General features: G+C 36.7%; 1 protein-coding gene across 2 annotated transcripts in view; it reads right to left on the reverse strand.

The window, feature by feature from the left end:
* Positions 1–3227, reverse strand: part of DCX (doublecortin) — a 154761-nt gene extending 151534 nt beyond the window's left edge. Inside the window, exons 1-2 of one of the 2 annotated variants that reach the window (XM_081115371.1) lie at positions 3149–3227; positions 1064–1449 (exon numbers count right to left, since the gene is read on the reverse strand). In XM_081115371.1, the coding sequence (XP_080971497.1) occupies positions 1064–1427 (364 nt within the window). In that variant the 5' untranslated portion in view covers positions 1428–1449; positions 3149–3227. Of the gene's footprint in view, positions 1–1063; positions 1450–2959 lie in introns of both variants that reach the window. The other variant, XM_081115372.1, reaches the window with a different exon arrangement.
* Positions 3228–17470: the final 14243 nt, after the last annotated feature.

A 17470-nucleotide genomic window follows, 5' to 3' on the forward strand; every position in this document is an offset into this window, starting at 1 on the left:
GCCTGCTCTAAACACACCTTTGCTCAGGGAATGGAGGGAGTGAGGAGTGATGGCTGGAGAGGGGGGAGAGGTTGTGCAGGGGCATTTTCATTATCACCACTTCTTGAGGCTGTCCTTGAAAGCATTGTGTTCAGGTTAAACTGATCACATATGTCATATAAGATTAAAAGTGGGGGTAGGAAGGCATCCTCAATATAATTTATTTGATAAAGTAAAGTAGAATGCATCTCAAGATCTATTTTCTAAATGACTACCAAAAAATACTTGATGAATGAGCAAGTTTTGATAATAGCTCAGCCCCTGTTTTTGGGTGTGTACACAGGTTGTCAGGATTTTCAGCAATCTAGTCATAAAATTCAATTGCAAAACCAAAATTCAATTGCAAAAAAAAAGAGGATTTGAAAGGGTCTAGGTACAGTTAGTTAGTCCTATTCTAGTAGGAATAGTCCTTATTAAAATACCAGGAATACCTACAGCTTTCTTTTATATTTCTCTCAATGACCTCAGCCTTAGAGACACACCCTGAAATGGGCTTTTTAGAAGCAACAGCTGAGCAATGACCACTTACCTAAAAGCATAATCCTTTGTGAACATATTCAAGAAGTCCTACTTTTAAGATGCATATTTCCAGAGTTGCAATTCACAAATAGTCTCTTAGCAGTTCAAAGGACATTTGAGTATATTTTCTTTCTGTTAACCCAATCAAACCTATGTCATCACTTAACACCCTTAATGATTTCATTGTCTGCCTTGATAGTACTACTTAGAGTTAAATTTTAAGATCTACAGTAAATGACACACAGTTCAGGTTTTCCTTTGTAAACCCTCATGGATACGCACAATGTATTATCACCGCAATCTACACTTGAACCCCAGCAGAGACTGAAGGCCATGAAGGGTAATCGCTAATGGCTCTGTTGATGCCTATAGAATCAGAAGCCTGAGCATCAACGTGCTGTTTGACAAATATATTTCCTAATTTCTTTCAATGAAATCCAAAAAATGTAACCATTACCAATGATGCCACCTCCCACCAAAGGCCACCACCCACTCCTTGAATTACCTTCCTCAAGTTCATCCATGCTTCCGATTTTCCTGGATCCATCAATGGTGTAAATGTAACGCACTCCCTGAGGCAGGTTGATGTTGTCAGACAGAGACCGAGTCAGGTCAGCCAGCAATGCATCAAAGCTGCGAAAACGGTCAGAGGACACAGCGTACACAATCCCCTTGAAGTAGCGGTCCCCATTGCGGTAGAAACGTACCTTCTTGGCTTTCTTTTCATTGCTCAGTGCCTGCAAGGTTCTGGTTCTGTAGAAGCTACAATGGGCGCTGTGAGTGGGGCTAGGCAGCCCATTCATCCGTGAGCCTCGCATGTTCCTGGATGCCTTATCTCTTTCGTCAAAATGTCCAAAATCAAGTTCCATATTTTAGTGGAACCTCAAATACCTGAGTATTGGAGAAAAGGGTCAGGGTGAAAAGAGGGAAAAAAAAACAGTAGGGAGAAAAAAAAATCAAATATTAGCCAGATCCAAATCTGCAATCTGCTGCTTGTGAAAAGAGCTGGTTGAAAAAAGCCAGTGACCCATCTGCTGCTTGCCCCTGAGCTGCAGGAATATTGATCTTAATAGAGAAGAAGGAGGGGCTAAGGGGGTGCTGGTGGTTGTGGGGGTTGGGATGAGAGATAGAGAGAGGCACTTTTGGCACTGTTCCAAACAGAGAAGTGGGAGGGATTTTGAAATAGCTTGAAATCCTGGGACCTACTGACACTGGCTCCTATCAAATTGTAACTTCGGGCTAAATACATTAAAACCGGCATCTGTTTCCTCACACATGCTCACATGACTAACAGTTGAATATGAATCCATAGCCTAACAAAATTCCCCTTGAAGAGAATAGAAGGAGCTAGCCAACGTTAGCATCTCTAGCTTAGGAAACAATTTTTGCATCTCAGTAAAATGACTATGAAGGGGAGTGTTTTAATTTTATTCCAAACTCTCTTTCCTATTCTAATGTGTGCATACTCTCCCCCCAGAATAAGCCTTGAGTAAGAGTCTCCTCTAAAGGGGCAGCCTCCAGGGAATAGCCAGTGTCTTTGTGCTATTCATCAAACCCTTTCCCCACCAAGCTGGTACAGCTATACAACATTCATAAGAAATAAGCTGGGGGAAAAAAGGATTAGAAAATTCAGTTACTTAACAGTTTATTAGCTTTACTTCCCTCTGGTTCCATTTAGTAACAAAATCCTCTTCTATTTTTTTTTTAGATGCTTTATCCCCCTTCCCACCAATGCAGCCCCACCTCTTAACAGAATAATTTAATTGTTTAAAAGATTCCCAAATGAATCTCTGAACAGCATATGGGGTCTTTAGAAGCAAGCACACCTTTCATTGTTCTGTAGTTCTAACCTGACTGAAGGGGCATTTTGCCTTCACAGCAGGCAATTCACCCCAAACGTGTCTATTGCCCAGGTGTGTTACAAGATGGTCATCTGTCAGATTTGCTTTCCCCTTCTGTTGAACAACAACAACAAAAAATCAAAACATGAAACCAAATTCAACAGAAGTCTCAAAAGCTAGCAAAGGTAGTGACAGCTTAGGAAACAAACTATTAGCATGCATCTCACAGATGGGGATAAAAGGACTCACAAAGCAAGCAGAGCTCAGCTGCTACACACTGCCACATTGAGATATTTGCAAGGGACCAGAAGGATATGAGATAAAGGAGGACTGCTGCCTAGTAGGTTTTCCAGGCTCAGTCCCCTTTTTCTTCCAGTGTCACCATGACCTGTGCTGAGCTCAGCATTGTCTGTCAGACAACCTGCAGTGGTAGAGACCCCACCTCCTCAAGACAAGTAGCAGGCATTTCCCCAGGCGTGCTAGCAATGCTTGGCTCTAGTGTCAGGGTGGTATTATTCTAAATCGACATCACAGTGAAAACAAAGGAACATCAAACTCACTTTTTCAAAGGCAAATTCCAGGTAGAGGCTTAGGAAACAAATCCAGGAATAAGGCAGGAGGCAAAAAGAGACAGAGAGAGAGACAGAGGGGTGGAGAAAAAGAGAGAGAAAGAGAGAACTTTGCCTTGTGCTTTTCCCGTTTGACATCTGTTACATTCTTCCTGAAAATAACTTGAAAGCCCCACTCACCGGTTTTCTGCTGGTTGGGTGGAGATGCTGAGAGAAAGAAAACCAATCTCTCTGTGCCTTTGTTGTCTGAGCTCCAAGCAAGAAATTCCTGCCAGGGTGGATAGATGCCTTCTAGGTCCTAGTGCCTTGCCCAGCATCTCCCCTATACTCAGGCTTAGTGAATCCCCCAACCTCCTATGATTAATTGCATGGTGTTTTTTTCAATTTTCAGCCTGCATTAACAACTAGAAAGGTTTCATTTATAACCAACAGGAAATTGCAGGGTAGCAAAAAGATTGCACAGGCAAGTTTAGAATGCTCTAATGAGCATTGTGCTAGCCTTTTCTTTTAACGAATTGGTAATTTCACTTGGCCAAAATCTTGACTTAATCTGCCTGGGGGGCTGGACACAGTCAAAGCAGGCTTCTTAGAAATTGTCAATATCTTCCTTTCACCTTCTTGAGAGAAAACAATTAAATCGGCAAGTTATTTAAGGAATTTTAGTCTGTACATCCAACAACTGGGTATTTTTTTAAATGAGGACAATGGAACAGACTGAAAGGGAGTAGGAAACAGACAAGACAAGGGAAAAGAGTTCCAGATTTCATAGAGGATAGAGTTGAAAGACCCCAAAGACCTTTTAGCTTTCGTTAATGGGATCTGCGAAATTTACCGAGAGTTTGAAACTTAAAATCCAACCCAGAGACCTTTCTATGTGAACTGAGTCTGATGGCTACAAGATAAATATTAACAGCTTTCTCCTCGAATGTCCTATTTGTTACTAATTGGCTTATTTATATCATATATATTATAAAGAGCAAGGAAGAGTCCAAATTGAATTTATTAAATCTAGCCAAACTGTAAGATAAAAGAAGAGAAAGATGAGAGACTAAAGACGGGTGGGCTACCATTTTCACAACTGAGGTTTCATGTATTAATATTTAACAGTCTTGAACTATCATGGTTCCAGTTTTACTTGGCTTCCAGGAAGCTCAGAGACATTAGTATACTCAGTAATTATCTTATATCTAATTCCAAGTATAAGTAACCCTTTTCACACACACACACACACACACACACACACACACACACACCAGGAATTTTTCTCAATTATATATATATATATTGAGGGTTCACAGTTAAGCACTTTATGTGTATGTGTTTTACTGTAAGCTACCTCAAAGTTGGATAAAAATATGATTTTTCTTCTCTGGAAGGTGTTGGCTTAGCAAAGCCTAAATTATCTATGTTAGCTGGGTGGTCAGCCTCAAGTGCGTAACCAGTATAGCCAAGTCCCCCTTGCTGCTTCACTCCTGGTTTCTAAATAAGTTCCTGAGGGAACTGCATGTGTCTTTTTCATTTGTTTCTGCCTTAAATTGTAGTCACCTCTTGAAAAACCAGGGTTATTCAGGTCAGGTGCACAGAAATATCAGGGAATGGGAGTAGAGAAATATGGAAATTCTAATCAATGATTGCAACATTCTTGTCCAGCAAGGCCAATATCTCAATATTTTTTCTCACATAATAAGCATTCTGTAAATATAAGCAATTCATTTTGCATCAAAAGAAAAAATAATTTTATTTCCAGTGAGGATATAAGAATAGATATATTTTTAAAACTTAAAAAGGGGGAATTTAGAATAGATACTAGAGAAAATATTCTCATGGTATAAGATTTGCAACACTACAGTGGAAGCTGCAAACTGTTTCTAAAAGACAATCTAGAATAGATGGCTTTGTTTGTTTTACACATACCAGAGAGCAGGGGGGTGAACAAACTCAGTTTCCAAGTGTGAGGTATGTGGATGTTAATAGGTGTTCTTTGTTGTCTGAGCTCCAAGGAAAAAGGTTCTGTGTTCAAAAGCCTTTCAAAGGTGATGGGCTACACAAAATTAGGTTATTTTTTTTTATCATGAAATTTCTCAGGGCCTTTAAGATTCTTAAAATATGACACAAGTCTCCAAAAAGACAACTTAGTATAAAGAGTTTACCTGGCTTTTTTTAAGCTCAGAACCCACCCACCTTTAGCCCCAAGTATCTCATGGACTAATGTTCTGTGGAAAAAACTTTTGTAAAACCTGGACTAGATCATCTTGATACTGGGGAAGGGCATGAAATAAGAATAGAGCCATAGTTGCTTAACAATTAATCACCTTACTAACTACTGGTGAGAAGTTTTCTTACAGATCCTGGGAAACTGGAGGATGAAACAAGCCTTTAAAAAGATAAGATGCCTCCAATGGGTCTATTACTCAGAAAGAAATATATTTTGAGAACAGACCAAGGATAGGACACACTTTGATTGCTCTACCTGGACCCTGACCCCCTCCAGGAGTTTTTCTCAGGAATGCTGACCATTCTCCGGTTCCAGGAACAGGCTGAGCTGTTTGTAACATCATAGAAGATTAACCACCTTGTTGTTGAGCTCCTGAAGGCCGGACTGCAGACCGTACTCTCCCCCTTCCCTGTTACAGTACCCTTGCAGCTAATCTACTTCATGTGCATATATAATCAGCCAATTTGTGAGGGGAATCAGAGCAGACTTTCCAGGGTGGCTTACTGCTTTCCCCATACTGCTGGAATCATTGGAATAAACGCTCATATATGATTCAACCCCGTCTCTGGTTAATTTGGCTCAAGTAGTGACTGGCGGCCTCAGACCTATTGTGCCTGGTTTTAATCTCACAAACATATATTTTTCTCAAAGAACTCTCATCTACTCACTAAGACATTTTCTCTCCCATCTTTAGAGAAGGATCACTGGCAGAAGAGAGGTATCAGGCATGAGTTCAGGGGGAAAGTACTTCTTTGTGTATGGAAGTCAACGTTGATGATCAAGGAAGCATTATGGTCAAGGGTTCAATGATTAAAGGAAAAGTATAAAAACCCCACTGTGAGAAATGCAGCAGTAAGACTTTTTGAGTAATTACCATGTGACCAGTACCACAGATAAGATGCACAGTAGGAGACATCAGTCACTGCTCCTGAGGGGCTTGAATATTCATTGAGGAGACAGGACAAGAATATGAATCTTTATAAAATCATGAAGGAGAAGGAATTAGATCTTTCTTGATATGCTGTGGTCTGGGTTACTCAAACTCAGTTTAAAGATCAGGGTCAGGACATAAGACCATCCATCATATAGACATACACATACACACACACAGAGAATCATTAGTTTATATTACCCATGAAAAAAAAAAAAGAATAGGATCTGGGGTGGGGTAAATAAACAAGAAATAAGGTTGGAAATATATCCAAATTATTTATGGTGATCATAAAACTATAAAGTCCATAGGAAAAAATCCAACAAATATCTGTAGGAACTTTATTGAGAAAATAAAAATTATTGAAAAACATAACAGAAGCTGTAAATAAATGTAGAGCCAGAACATACTCATGGATGGCAAGATGCAATATTGTAAAGATATCATCCCTAGTAATGTATATAAAGAAATTCTAATTAAAAACCCCAACATAAATTGAAGGACATCTGTAATACTGTCAAATTTTTTTTTAAAAAAGGAGAAATTTTGTGAAATTAACAAATATTAGTTATTGTGAAACATCTGTTATTATGATTATTAAATTAGTAAATATATGTAATATTTTACTTGTTTAGTAAACAGTATGCATAAGTATTAGCTTTATTATCCCCCAAATATTCACATGCCAACTTCCTCACTTCTCTCAAGTCTTTCTTCAAATAACTTCTTAATGTGACAAAACTAGATGACCCTATTTAAAATTACAATCATTCCTCCCAATCCAGCACTCCCAATTTCCCTTATACTGCTCAGTTTCTTTCCATAACACTTGTCATCTTCCAACATACTACATAATATACCTATTTATTGTGTTTACTATATATCTCCCCAAAGTAGAATAGAAACTCAACAAGGGCAAGAGATTTAATGAAATATAATTAATGATTAGCAATCATTTTGTCTTAATACTGTATTCAAAGTGACTGGAACAATGTTTAGAAAATTGGTATAGATATTTGTTTAACTGGATAAAGTAAGGAAAGCATGGAATATTCAACAGATGAGATTGGGATTAACTTTCATATGGGAAAAATTAAATTAGATCACCTCACATATTATATAATAATAAACTCCAGACATTTTAAAGACTTGATTATAAAGAACAGAACTTTAAAATTATTAGAAGAAGATCTAGGAGACTCTCTTTAAATTCTTGTGATAAAAAAAGACTTTCACCAAGAGTCAAAAGGCAGAAATCTTATAGAAAAACTAGAGGCCTGGTGCATGAATTCGTGCATGGGTGGGGTCTGGCCTGCCCTGATTTGGGGGGGGGGGGGGTGGGAGCGATCGGGGATGGGGCCGGCTGGGGGGAGGGACTTTGAGCTGTTGACCAGCCGGCCCCACCCCCTGGTCGAACTCCTGGTCAAGGTGACAATTTGCATATTAGCCTTTTATTACATAGGAAAATGGTAAATTTGATTACAGGAGAATTTAAAGCCTCTGAAGACAAAAGATAGCATCAAAACATTCAAAGATAAGTAGTAGACTGAGGAAATATATTTGCATCTTATATAACTGATAAAGGATTAAAGTCTTGATACATATATAAAGTTATACCATATCAATAAGAAAAACGCAAAACTCCAATAGGAAAAATGAGCATATAATATGTCCATGTTGTTCATAGAAGAGGAAACTCAATTGGCCAATAAACATGTGAAAATACACTCAACCTCACACTTAACTAGGGAAATCGAAGTAATCCCAGAAATCACATATTTCACAAACATTACGTTGATAGAAATTTTTAAGTATGGCATACCAAATATAGGCAAAGACAAAAAAAGCTGAAACTTTTATACAATGTTGGAGGAAACATAAATTGGCTCCATTTTTTAATTGTTTTATTGCTTAAAGTATTACAAAGAGTATTATATATGTCTCCTTTTGCAACAGCATGGATGGAACTGGAGAGCATTATGCTAAGTGAAATAAGCCAGTCAATGAAAGAAAAATACCACATGATCTCACTCATTTATGGATAATTAAGACCATTATAAACTGATGAGCAAAAATAGATACAGAGGCAGAGCAACATCGAACAGACTGTCAAACCACAGCAGGAAGGCCGGGGAGGGTTGCAGGGGTGGGTAAGAGATCAACTGAAGGACTTGTATGCATGCATATAAGCATAACCAATGGACACAAGACACTGGGGGGTACGGGAGGCTAGGGGAAGGTCAAGGGGAGAAAAAAAAGGAGACATATGTGGTTCAATTTTCAAGAGTAATTTTTGGTAACTAGTAAATTTGAAAATGTATATCAACTTATGACCCTAAAATTTCATTTCTAGTTGTGCATCTTGGAAAATTATCATGCATGTGTTCAAGAAGAAAGCTACAAGGATATTCATAACAGCATTATTTTAAATGTTGAAAATGAAATAAGCCAAATTCCCATCATTGGTATAACGAATTGGATTAGTGGTTATTAATACATGAAATATTATATAAAATAAATGAGTGCTATGTGTAAATGGTGGTGCATAGATTTCTGTCCAGCCATAGTTTTTATTTCTCTGGAAATAAAATGCTGAGAAATGCAATTGTTGAGTCATATGATAATTGTACATTTAGGGTGGATTTTTTTGTGTTTTTTTGGGGGGAAGGGGGTTGTTGGCACCATATTTTATTTTATATTTTTAAATTAAATCTTTATTGTTGAAAGTATTAAATATGTCCCCCGTTTCCCCCCTTTGACTGTATATTGCCCACCTCTGCCACCCACCCCAGACCTTCACCACCATATTGTCTGTGTCCACGGGTTATGCATAAACTGGTATGCATACAAGTTCTTCAATTGATCCCTTCCCTCCCACCCACCCTCCCCCATCTTCCCTCTGATATTCCACAATATTTTCTATGCTTATATGTATCTGGATCTATTTTCTCCATCAGTTTATTTTGTTCATTAGATTCCACATATGAGTGAGATCATGTGATACTTGTATTTCTATGACAGACTTATTTTACTTAGCATGATACTCTCCAGGTGTCTCCATGATGTCTCAAAGGGTAAGAGATCCTTCTTTTTTACTGATGCATAGTATTCTATGGTGTAAATGTACCACAGCTATTTTCTCCACACATCCACGTATGGGCACTTGGGCTGTTTCCAGACCTTAGCTATTATAAATTGGACTGTTAAGAACATGGGGATGCATATATTCTTCCAAATTAGTATTTTGGTCTTCTTCGGATATATTCCCAGAAGTGGAAATATTAAGTCATAAGGCAGTTCCATTTTTAATTTTTTGAGGAAACTCCATACTATTTTCCATAATGGTTGCACCAGTCTGCATTCCCGCTCGCATTGTACTAGGGTTCCCTTTTCTCAAATCCTTGCCAGTACTTGTTATTTATTGATTTGTTGATGGGAGCCATTTTGACAGGTGTGAGGTGATACCTCTTTTTGATTTGCATCTCTCTAATGATTAGTGACTTTGAGCATTTTTTCATGTGTCTCTTGGCTATTTGTATGTCCACTTTGGAGAAGTGTCTATTTAGGTCCTTTGCTCATTTTTAATTGGATTGTTTGTTTTCCTTTTGTTAAGTTCTATGAGTTCCTTATGTATTTTGGATATTAACCCTTTAACAGATGTATCATTGCCAAATATGTTCTCCCATGCAGTGACCTCCTTTTTGTTTTGTTGATGGTTTCTTTTGCTATGCAGAAGCTTTTTATTTTGATTTAGTCCTATTTGTTTATATTCTCCTTAGTTTCCTTCACCCTAGCAGATGCATCAGTAAACAGATTGCTATGAGAGATGTCTCAGATTTTGCTGCCTATGGTTTCATATAGGATTTTTGTGGTTTCATGACTTACATTTAAGTCTCTTATCCATTTTGTTTATTCTTGTATATGGTGTAAGTTCATTGTCTACTTTCATTTTTTTGCATGTATTTGTCCAATTTTCCCAACACCATTTATTGAAGAGACTCTCTTAACTCCGTTGTATGTTCTTACCTCTTTTGTCAAATATTAATAGAGCATAATGGCTTGGGTCCATTTCTGGGTTCTCTGTTCATTCCATTGATCTGCTGGTATATGCCTATTCTTGGGCTAGTATCAGGCTGTTTTGAGTAGAGTGGCTTTGTGCTATAACTTGATATCCAGTATTGTGATCCCTCCAACTTTCTTCTTCTTTATCAAGATTGCTGTGGCTATTAGGGGGCATTTTTTGTTAAATATAATTTTTGCAGTATTTGTTCTAGATCTTTGAAATGTGCTGCTGGTATTTTAATAGGGATTGAATTGAATCTATAGATTGCTTTGGGTAGAATAGACATTTTAATGTTAATTTTACCAAGCCATAAACACGGTATATTCTTCCACTTCTTTATATCTTTATCTCTTTTTTCAATGTCCTGTAGTTTTCCAAGTACAAGTCTTTTACCTCCTTGGTTAAGTTTATTTCTAAGTATCTTAATTTTTTGTTACAGTGGTAAATTGGATTTTTTTGTTTGTTTAGTTTCTCTTTCTGAGAATTCATTATTGGTGTATAAAAATGACAGGAATTTCTGAGTGTTAATATTGTGTCCTGCTACATTGCCAAATTCATTTATTAAATCTAGTAGTTTTTGATGGAGTCTTTTAGAGTTTTCTATGTACAATGTCATGTCATCTGTGAATAATGAGAGTTTGACTTCCTCCTTTCCAATTTTGATGCCATTTATGTTTTTCTCTTGTCTAAGTGCTGTGGCTAGGACTTTGAGTACTAAGTTGAATAAGAGTGGTGAAAGTGGACATCCCTGTCTTGTTCCTGTTTTTAGGGGAAATGGTTTTTGTTTTTGTTCATTGAGTATGATGTTGGCTGTAGGTTTGTCATATATGGCCTTTATTATGTTGAGGTATGGTCCTTCTCTTCCCACTTTGTTGAGAGTTTTTATCAAAAATGGGTGCTGGATTTTGTCGAATGCTTTTTCTGCATCTATTTTTTTTTTATTTCAGAGAGGAAGGGAAAGGAGAGAGAGAGAGAGAGAGAGAGAGAGAGAGAGAGAGAGAGAGAGAGAGAGAAGCATCAATGATGAGAGAGAATCATTGATGGGCTGCCTCCTGCACACCCCACACTGGGGATCAAGCCTGCAACCCAAGCATATGCCCTGATGGAGAACTGAACCATAACCTCCTGGATCAGAGGTCGATGTTCAACTACTGAGCCATGCTGGTCAGGCTTCTGCATCTGTTGATTTGAGCATGTGATTTATGTCATTTAATTTGTTTATGTGATGATCATGTTTATTGATTTGTGAATATTGTACCAGCCTTGTATCCCTAGATTAAATTCCTCTTGGTCATGGTCTATGACTTTTTTTAATATATTGCTGGATCTAATTTGCTAATATTTTCTTGAGGATTTTAACATCTATGTTCATCAGGGATATTGGCTTGTAATTCTCTCTCTTTTTAGTGTCTTCATCTGGTTTTGGAATTAAGATAATGCTGGCCTCATGAAAAGAGTTTGGAAGTGTTCCTTCCTCTTGGATTTTCTGAAATAGTTTGAAGAGAATAGGTGTTAGTTCTTTGAATATTTGGTAAAACTTCCCTGTGAAGTCCTCCTGACCTGAGCTTTTGTTTGCTGAGAATTTTCTGATTACTGCTTCTACTTCATCAGATATTCAGGTTTTCTGATTCCTCCTGATTCTGTTTTTGGAGATTGTTTTTTTTCTATGAATTTGTCCATTTCATCCACATTACCCAGGTTGTTGGCCTGTAGTTGTTCATAGTATTTTCTTACAATCCTTTGTATTTCTGTGGTGTCAGTTGTTACTTCACTGCTTTCATTTCTGATTTTATTTATTTGAGTCATCTCTCTTTGTTTCTTGATGAGTCTGCCTAAAGGTTCATCAATCTTATTTATCTTTTCAAAGAATGAGCTCTTGGTTGCATTGATCTTTAGTATTATTTGTTTGTTTGATTTTAGTCTCTGTGTCATTTATTTCTGCTCTAATCTTTATAATTTCCTTTCTTCTACTTACTCTGGGTTTTTGTTGTTGTTCTCTTTCTAATTCTTTAACTTGTATGGTTAAATAGTTTATTATTAATTTTTCTTGTTTTTTGAGATATCCCTGTAGTGCTATGAACTTCCCTCTCAGGATTGCTTTTGCTGTGTCCCTGAGATTTTTGATCATTGTGTGTTTATTTTCATTTTTTTGCAAGAAAATTTTCATTTATTTCTTGATCTCATTGGTAACCCATTCATCCTATTAGACCAAACAGCAGAATGACCTTCCGGATGACCTTCCAGACAAAGCCAGGGCTGTGAGGGCTGAAGCAGCCAGGGCTGCAAGGGCTGAGACCCTTGCACAAATTTCGTGCACTGGGTCTCTAGTTGTTTAATAACATGCTATTTAGCCTCCATGTGTTTGAATGTTTTTGAGTGTTTATACTGTAGTTTATTTCTAATTTCATTCTATTGTGATCTGAGAATATGCTTGAAATGATTTCAATCTTCTTGAACTTGTAGAGACTTGTTTTGTGTCCTAACATGTGGTCTATCTTTGAGAATGACCCATATCCACTTGAGAAAAATGTATATTCTGCAGCATTGGGGTCAAATATTCTATAAATGTCAGTTAAATCCATCTGATCCATTGTGCCCTTTATAGTCACTGTTTTCTTGTTAATTTTTTTTTTCTGGAAGATATATCCTGTGAAGTCAGCAGGGTGTTGAAGTCCCCTACTATGACTGTATTGCTGTCAATCTCTCTATTAAAGTCCTCTAGAAGTTATTTCATATTTAGGTGCTCCTATATCAGTTGCATATATGTTTACCAGGTTTATATACCCTTGTTGGATTTATCTCTTTAGTTTCATATGGTAACCTTTGTTGTCTCTTGTGACAGCCTTCATTTTGAAGTCTATTTTGTCAGATATGAGTATTGCAGCTTTTTTTTTCATTTCCATTTGCATGGAAAATGTATTTCCATCTCTTCACTCTTATCCTGTGAGAGTATTCTGTTCTGAGGTGGGTATCTTGTACACAGCATATAATTGAGTCATGTTTTTTGTTTGTTTGTTTGTTTGTTTTTGTCCATCTAGCTATCCTATGTCTTTTGGTTGGGTCATTTAAGCCATTTACATTGAGTTATTTTTGATCGGCACTTATTTATTGCCATTTTAATCCTGTATGCCCATGTTTCTCTCTATCTTTTTCTTCTCATTATAGCAGTCCTTTCAGCATTTCTTGCAGTGCTGGTTTGGTGGTGATAAAGTACTTTAGCCTTTTCTGTGTGTCAGAAGCTCTTTATTTCACCATCTATTTTGAATGATAGCCCTGCTAGATATAATAATATTGGTTTCAGATTTTGCTTTTCATTATATTGAATACTTCATGCCATTCCCTTCTGGCCTGTATAGTTTCTGATGAGAAATCAGCTAATAGCCTTATGGGAGCTTCTGTGTAGGAAACAAAATGATTTTCTCTTGTTGTCTTTAAGAGTCTCTCTTTGTCTTAAATTTTTGGCATTTTAATTATAATATGTCTGGGTGTGGGCCTACTTGGGTTCTTCTTGTTTGGTATTCTCTGTGCCTCCTGGACTTGTGTGACTTTTACCTTCACTAGTTTAGGGAAGTTTTCTGCCATTATTTCTTCAAACATGTTCTCTATCCCTTACTCCCTTTCTTCTCTTTCTCACACTCCTACTTTGCAAATGTTGTTATGATTCATTTTGTCCCATAGCTTCCTTAAGCTGTTCTCCTGTTTTTTTAATTATTTTTTTTCTTTTTAGTTCTCTGATTGATTTTTTCTACCCTGTCTTCTAATTCCCTGATCTGATTTTCAGCTTCCCCTAATCTGTGTATTTCTTCCACTGTGTTCTTTATTAGTGCTATGTCATTCTTCATAGTTACTATATCTTTTCTCATGCTCATGAACATCCATGTAATCACTATGTCTGATACATTTCTTACCTCCACATTTAGTTCTTCTTCTGGAGAAATGCCTTGTTCTTTCGTTTGGGGCTTATTTTTTTTGTCTCCCCATTTTGGCTGCCTCTTTGAATGCGTGACTAAGCATTAGGTAGATCTAGTACATCTTCCAATCTCTAGTGCAGGACAGTGTCAAATACTGTTTCTGACTAATTAGATCAGGCAATGACTCAAAGCCTCCCAGAGACCTGCCTCTTCCTGTAGACTGACTGTATTCAAACTTGAGTTGCCTCAGACTATCGCCCACAGGTGGGGCAAGAGGTTTTCCAACAAGGTTTGGGAAATTTCTTCTGCCTGGAGGCTAAACGTTATTCTCAGTCTCTTAATGGGCCTTAGAAACTACACAGGGTGGGCATGGGATTTTCCAATAGGGTGGGGCAACTGCCTTCCCCCAGGTAAAAACTGCCTGGATAGCAAAGTTCCCCTGCAGCATGAGAGAATGACCAGGGTTTCTGCCCTCCAAGACACAACCCCAGAGCCACCAAACCTGGTTTCTCCTCACACAGCTGCAACCCATCCTGCCATTCCTCTGCCAGAGCCCAAGTGAGTGGCTGCACACTAAATTTTTGCATTGGTCCTTTAAGAGGGCACCTACATTCTCAGCCATTTCTTCCTGACAAATAACAACCCTGCTGATTATCATAATAAGATGTTCTGTGGGCACCTTTTTCAGTTCTGGGCTGGACTGCCCAGCTTCGGGTTTAGACACAATGGTTCTCAGTGGGAACCTCCCACAGCTAATACATCCCGCTAGGACTTCAGCTGCTTTCTGTGGGAGCCTGGCCAGACCTTTTGTGGTCTCCACTTTCCATCCTTAATTATCAGGGTTCTTTCCAGTTAGTCTTCAGTTGATTTTTCAGGATTTCTTTTTTTCTGCATTTTAGTTGTATTTCCAATTTGGTCCTGGGAGAATGTCAATGTAGATTCCACTTATTCTACCTCCATTTTTAATCCTCCTGTATGTTTAATTTTGTAATAAGCTGCCAAACTGTTTTGCAGAGTGGCTTTATGTATGAGAGATCCCCACTACCAATGTATCAAAGATCCAGTATCTCTGCATCCTTACCCACATTTGGTATTTTTATTTTCATCATTTTAATAGATGTGGTATGATATCCCTTTGTGGTCTTAATTTTAATTTCCCTAATGTGTAAAGGTGGTGAACATCTTTTGTTTTCTTATTTTCTAACTGTATGTCTTCCTTGGTGAAATTACTCTTTGTACCCATTTTCTAATTGGATTGTTTGTTTTTTAATGATGAGCTTTTAGTGTTCATTATATATTATAGATGAGTCATTTGTAAGATATGTAGTTTGCAATTTTCTCTCAATCTGTAGTTTATGTTTTCAGCCTCTTAACATGGTCTTTTATAGAGCAAAACATTTTACTTTGTTCTTTTTTTAATAGCTTGTGTATTTGGTGCCATTTCTAAAAACTTTTCATGAAGCATAAAACCTGAAGTTTTCTCCTATGTTGGATTCTAAAAACTTTATAGATGTATATTTTACACTTAAATCTATGATCATTTTTGAGTTAATTTTCATACAAGGTATAAGATTTAGATCATGGTTCTTTTTTTTTACCTATAGATATGAAATTGTTCCAGCACTATTTGTTGAAAACATTTTTTCTCTACTGAGTTGCTTTTTCACTTTTGTCAAAAATCAATTGGGTATATCTATGTGAGTCTGTTATTGTGTTTGCTATTCTGGCACATAGATTCATGTGTCTACCCTTCTTCCAATATTAAATAGTATTCATTATTGTAGCTTTAAAAAAAATTTAAATCAGGTACACTAATTTTTCCCATTTCATTCTTCTTTTTTGAAATTGTTTTCGTTATTCTCGGTCCTTTGTCTTTCAATACAAATTTTATAAAAACCTTTGTTGTATCTATAAAACATCTTGCTGAGGTTCTTGATAGAAATTGTGTTAAACCTATATACCAATTTGAAAAGAATTTACATTTTTACTATATTAAGTCTTCCAATCCATATACATGGTATAACTCTACTTTTTTAAAAATCTTCTTTGATTTATTTCCTTACTGTTTTGTAATTTTCATCACATAACTTCTATACATGTTTTGTTGGATTTATTTCTATTTATTTTAAATAATTAGAAATGGTATTGTACTTAAAATTTTGCTTTCCACACGTTGTTAATATATATAAAACAATTGATAATTGTATGTTAATCTTATATTTTGTAATCATGCTGAATTCATTTATTGGTTTCAGAAGTTTTTTGTAATTGTTTTGAGATTTTCTACACTGATCACTGTGTCATCTTCAAATAGAGATGGTTTATTTATTACTTGCCAATCAGAATGCCTTTTTCTGCCTTATTGCATTGGCTAAAAATTCTAGTTTTGTATTGAATAATATGGTGAGAATGGACATCTTTGCCTTATTTTCCAATCTTAGCTTGACAGCATTTAGCCTTTCACTATTAAGTGTGAAATTGAGAGGTTTTGTGTTTGTTCTTGTTTCTGTTTTTGTAGATGTTCTGAGTCAAGTTGAGCATTTTACCCTTAATTCTAAGAGTTTTCTGAAGGTATTTTTAAAATCATGAATGGGCCCAGCCAGCATGGCCCAACAGTTTAGCTTCAACCTATAAACCAGGAGGTCACGGTTCAATTCCTGGTCAGGGCACAACCCAATTCCTGGGTTGCAGGCTTAATCCCCAGTGTGGGGCATGCAAGAGGCAGCCTATCAATTATTATCTTTTATCATTGATGTTTCTGTATCTCTCTCCATCTTCTTTCCTTTCTGAAATCAATAAAAATATATTTTTAAAAATCATGAATGGGTGTTGAATTTTGTCAAATGTTTTTTCTGCATCTATTAATTTTAGCATGTGATCTTCTGTAGTCTGTTAATATGTCTGACTATATAGATTGATTTTAAAAATCTGTATAATTTTGCATGTCTGATATACATTTAATGATTTTTTTTAAATTTGAAGCAAATATGAAATGAGGTAATTTTCTTTAAATTGTAAAAATAATAGTTAAAAAGTTACACAGACAATTAAAAATGTAAGCAGAGTGTTAGCAATCAGGTAATTAATAAAATACTTGGCAGAAGGACATAGCTACAAAGACATGTAAGAAAGTACAGTAGTATTCAACCCTGACTTCACAATAGAATAAAATAGAAAGTTTTACAAAATGTTCTTGACTATGATTTAATTGACCTGGTGTAGTTCCCAAACATTGTTTTTTTAAAGCTACCCTGGTGATTATCTTGTACAGCCAATGTTGAGAACCACTGGTATGATGAAAAAAAACCTAGTGAAGTGGACTTTGGAGTCAGATCTGAGTTCAGATCAGAGTCTCACAGCTTATTAGTTGCATGGCCTTGAG

Source organism: Myotis nattereri (genome assembly GCF_964212035.1).
Source record: "Myotis nattereri genome assembly, chromosome: X".
In the NCBI taxonomy this organism is placed as follows: Eukaryota; Metazoa; Chordata; class Mammalia; order Chiroptera; family Vespertilionidae; genus Myotis; species Myotis nattereri.